The 3,544-nt window shown below is 39.2% G+C and overlaps 1 protein-coding gene across 1 annotated transcript; it reads left to right on the top strand.

Moving 5' to 3' along the window:
- Nucleotides 1-1,400: 1,400 nt before the first annotated feature.
- On the top strand, nucleotides 1,401-3,068 carry LOC120084499 (serine/arginine repetitive matrix protein 1-like). The gene has a single exon (XM_039040294.1). The coding sequence runs from the start codon at nucleotides 1,401-1,403 to the stop codon at nucleotides 3,066-3,068; it is 1,668 nt and encodes a 555-aa protein (XP_038896222.1).
- The last annotated feature ends 476 nt before the right edge of the window (nucleotides 3,069-3,544 follow it).

Genomic DNA, 3,544 nt, shown 5'->3' with positions numbered 1-3,544 from the left:
CCAAGGCCTTTTGGTCTTCGGGATACCTCATCACGTCAAAAAATTTCTCAAGCCAAACCTCAACATCTATCAGATTCGTTGATCTCTCAAACGTTGTGGCACCTAGTGCTTTTAGTCTTTCTATACCGAATTTCTTCTCTGGATCTGTTTGTATGGATCCTACACTTGTTGTTAATCTCTGAGAAATCCTGTTAAATACTTTTTCATTCATCTAAGGATCGGTACTCTTTTGAGAGATACTCGAGCCACCTTCGAATGTAGTCTCCTGTACTACTGAAGTAGTATCACGATCCTTACCCCTCTTAGGGTTTCTAACAAGATTCCTAACCGAGTCTCAATCCCCTCGAACCACAGGATCTCCAATAGGGTCACGATCTCCTAGGTTGGAAGGGTAATAAGATATTGTTAAAATCAAATTTTGAGTATGTTAGTTTACACAAATCATATTAAAAATGATGACACATAATTTTTTTTTTCCAATTTGTACACACGGTTAAATGCTACATCAATTTTCATCTTATTATTTTTTATATAAAACTCTCTCAAGTTTATTATTTGGTATAGTTTAACATTATTTGATTAAAAAATACTTTTAGTTCCTGAACTTCATGAAAGTAATAAATTATCCCACAAACTTTAGTTGATAATTGTTTAGTCAATTTAGTCATAAACTTTAATAAGTAACGATTGAGTTTGCATACTTTACAATTTGTAACAATTTAATTCTTATCATTAAAAACATTAGTATATTTTAATGATACTTCTTAGAAACATAATTTATAAACTGATTGGGAATCTTTTTTTTTTTTTTTGGAAAGAGGAATCAAATTCATTTACATACTATAAATACTAAGTCGTTACATAATAAAATTTGATATTGAATTTTAATGAAAATTTTTTATGATAGAGACTAAATTGTTACAAATGGTAAAATATATGAACTAAATCATTACTACTAAAGAAAAAAAAATCTAAAAAGTCATGAGTTCAATCCATGGTGACCACCTACCTATATAGGATTAGATATTCTACAAGTTTCTTCAACATCCAAATGCTATAATATCAAACGGATTGTATCGTAAAATTAATAAATGTGAACATAAGCTGGTTCAGACATCTACCCATATAAAAAAAATATATTTTTTAACCTAGTTTTATCCACCTATAATTGGCTTAACACAAAAAAGTGTTGGGATTTTAGAGAATGGAAAGTGGGTCACATGACATCTAGCATTTACAACTAGCTTTTGGTTATAAATAGCCACACGCAAGCAAAAAAGAATGCAAAAGCGATCTCATAATACGGCACACACCAAAAGCAAACTTAAAGCCAAAGCTAGTGGGGAAAGAGGGAAAAAAAAAACAAACAAACAAACAAAGGAAGGAAAAGCTCGGCGAAAATGGAGGAAGATGGCAACGCGCCGCCGCCGTTCTGGCTTCAATCCTCCAACTCTCTACACGAACTCGACTACAATCGCCGCCGTCGCCTCAGCCGTGCATCGTCGTTCCTCCTCAACTCCAGCGCCTTTCTCATTGTTTTGTTAGTAATAGTTCTCTGTTTCATCTTGATTGTGATTCCCAAATTTGTACAGTTCACTTCTCAATTGATTCGGCCTCAATCGGTCAAGAAGAGCTGGGATTCGCTCAATTTGCTTCTGGTTCTCTTCGCCATTGTTTGTGGATTTCTTAGTAGAAACACTGGGGATGATAGTAGAGCCTCTTTTGAAGATCCGAGCGTTTCATCGAGGCGAACAATGAAGTCAAACCCTACGACTCCGCGTCGATGGGATGGATATACCGATCATCGGCCGAATCATTACACACTCAATCGGATGAGGAGTAGCAGTTCGTATCCGGATCTACGTCTGCAGGAGTCTACCTTTGATGCCGGAGATCACCGGTGGCGATTTTACGACGATACTCATGTGACTAATCATCGGTATTTGTCCTCTGATCAACTTCATCGCCGTCGTGAAACTCGGCCGGAGCTTGAACGCCTAGATTCTGATGCCAAAAGTATTGGTTTCGACAGATCTGAGATTCGTGAAGATGTATATTCACAACCGGCGATACCTTCTCCGCCGCGGCCGCGGTCGCCGCCGCCACGGGTTTCTCCTCCGCGACCTCCATCACCTCCTCCAACCCCTCCACCTCCCGCTAATACGACTCCTCCTCCTAAAGTGGTAAAACGAAGGCCAAAGAGAACGCATAAGGTCCATAGCCATACACCGGATACAGAAATTGATCAACAGAACGAAAATGGTGATTCGGACGTCGCAAATTTCCAACGTATTCAGCTTCCACCACTCTCGCCGCCATCGTTCTATCGGGAATCGGAGCAGAAGAGCAACAGAAACGAGAAGAAGAGAGGTGGTGCTTCAAAAGAAATTTGGTCCGCACTGAGGAGGAGGAAGAAGAAACAAAGACAAAAAAGCATCGAAAGCTTCGAGGCTATCATTGCCTCCCAACGCGCTTCAACGCCATCATCACCACCGCCTCCTCCGCCGCTTCCCTCGCCATCAGTGCTGCAAAATCTATTTTCATCCAAGAAAGGAAAAGGCAAAAAAGTGCAGTCCACACCTCCACCAGAGCCGCCTGCCTCCTCAGAACCTAAACCAAAGACCGAAGATCGAAACCAGATGCTCAAGCCTCACGAGCCTCCAATGGAGCTCGACAGACTGAGCAGTTTAAACGACGAAGAGTACAATACGCGCATTGGCGGTGAGTCGCCATACCATCCGATTCCTCCTCCGCCGCCGCCACCGCCGCCGTTCAGAATGCATGGAGACTTTGACAGTGTAGGAAGCAATAGCAGTACACCGAGAGCCATTTCGCCGGAAATGGACGAGAGTGAAGCCGATGGACCACCGGCGACCGGCGAAAGAAAGCTCGTGAAAGACTCAACAATTCCGATTTTCTGTTCAAGCCCTGATGTCAACAGTAAAGCCGACAAGTTCATTGCAAGATTCAGAGCCGATTTGAAGTTGCAGAAGATGAATTCCATCAAAGAGAAGACGGCGAGGAAGAGATCTAACCTAGGCCGAACATCAGGCCCAGGCCCAAAGTAAATCAAGATAAGGCCCGGCCCATATAGACTTTTTTTCCCAATAATAATAATAAAAAATATCTCAAATTCTTTTGTTTTTTTGTTTGTTGTTTTAAGCTTTTTAGAATACTATGACATGATAATACAATTAGGAACATAAAATTTTATTTCTTTCGTGAAATATTTTGGACATGAATTTGATTTTTTGGTTTTTTTATTTTCTTTAATTATTTGCTTGGTGAGAAATGAAACCGATACTATAATTTGAATATCTTCATAGTCTATATCAATTGATATAATAGTTGTATTAAATAAAACTCTTATATTAATTTAAGCAATTTGGAATGAGAAAGAGATGCAATCATGCTATGAATTATTGATATCCTTCCATGGAATTTTTCTACAAATAAATTTTAAGTTGAATTTAAGGTTTTTTTTTTCTTTCTAATTATTAATATTGGTCGTGTTGTCACACGCATTTATTAGACATGTAGAAAG

The sequence above is a fragment of the Benincasa hispida genome, chromosome 9 (assembly GCF_009727055.1).
Source record: "Benincasa hispida cultivar B227 chromosome 9, ASM972705v1, whole genome shotgun sequence".
In the NCBI taxonomy this organism is placed as follows: Eukaryota; Viridiplantae; Streptophyta; class Magnoliopsida; order Cucurbitales; family Cucurbitaceae; genus Benincasa; species Benincasa hispida.
This window is presented reverse-complemented; position numbering and strand designations above follow the sequence as displayed.

What these genes read in the sequence shown, in the direction of transcription:
- LOC120084499 (XM_039040294.1), top strand. Translation starts at nt 1,401, where the DNA reads ATGGAGGAAGATGGCAACGCGCCGCCGCCGTTCTGGCTTCAATCCTCC.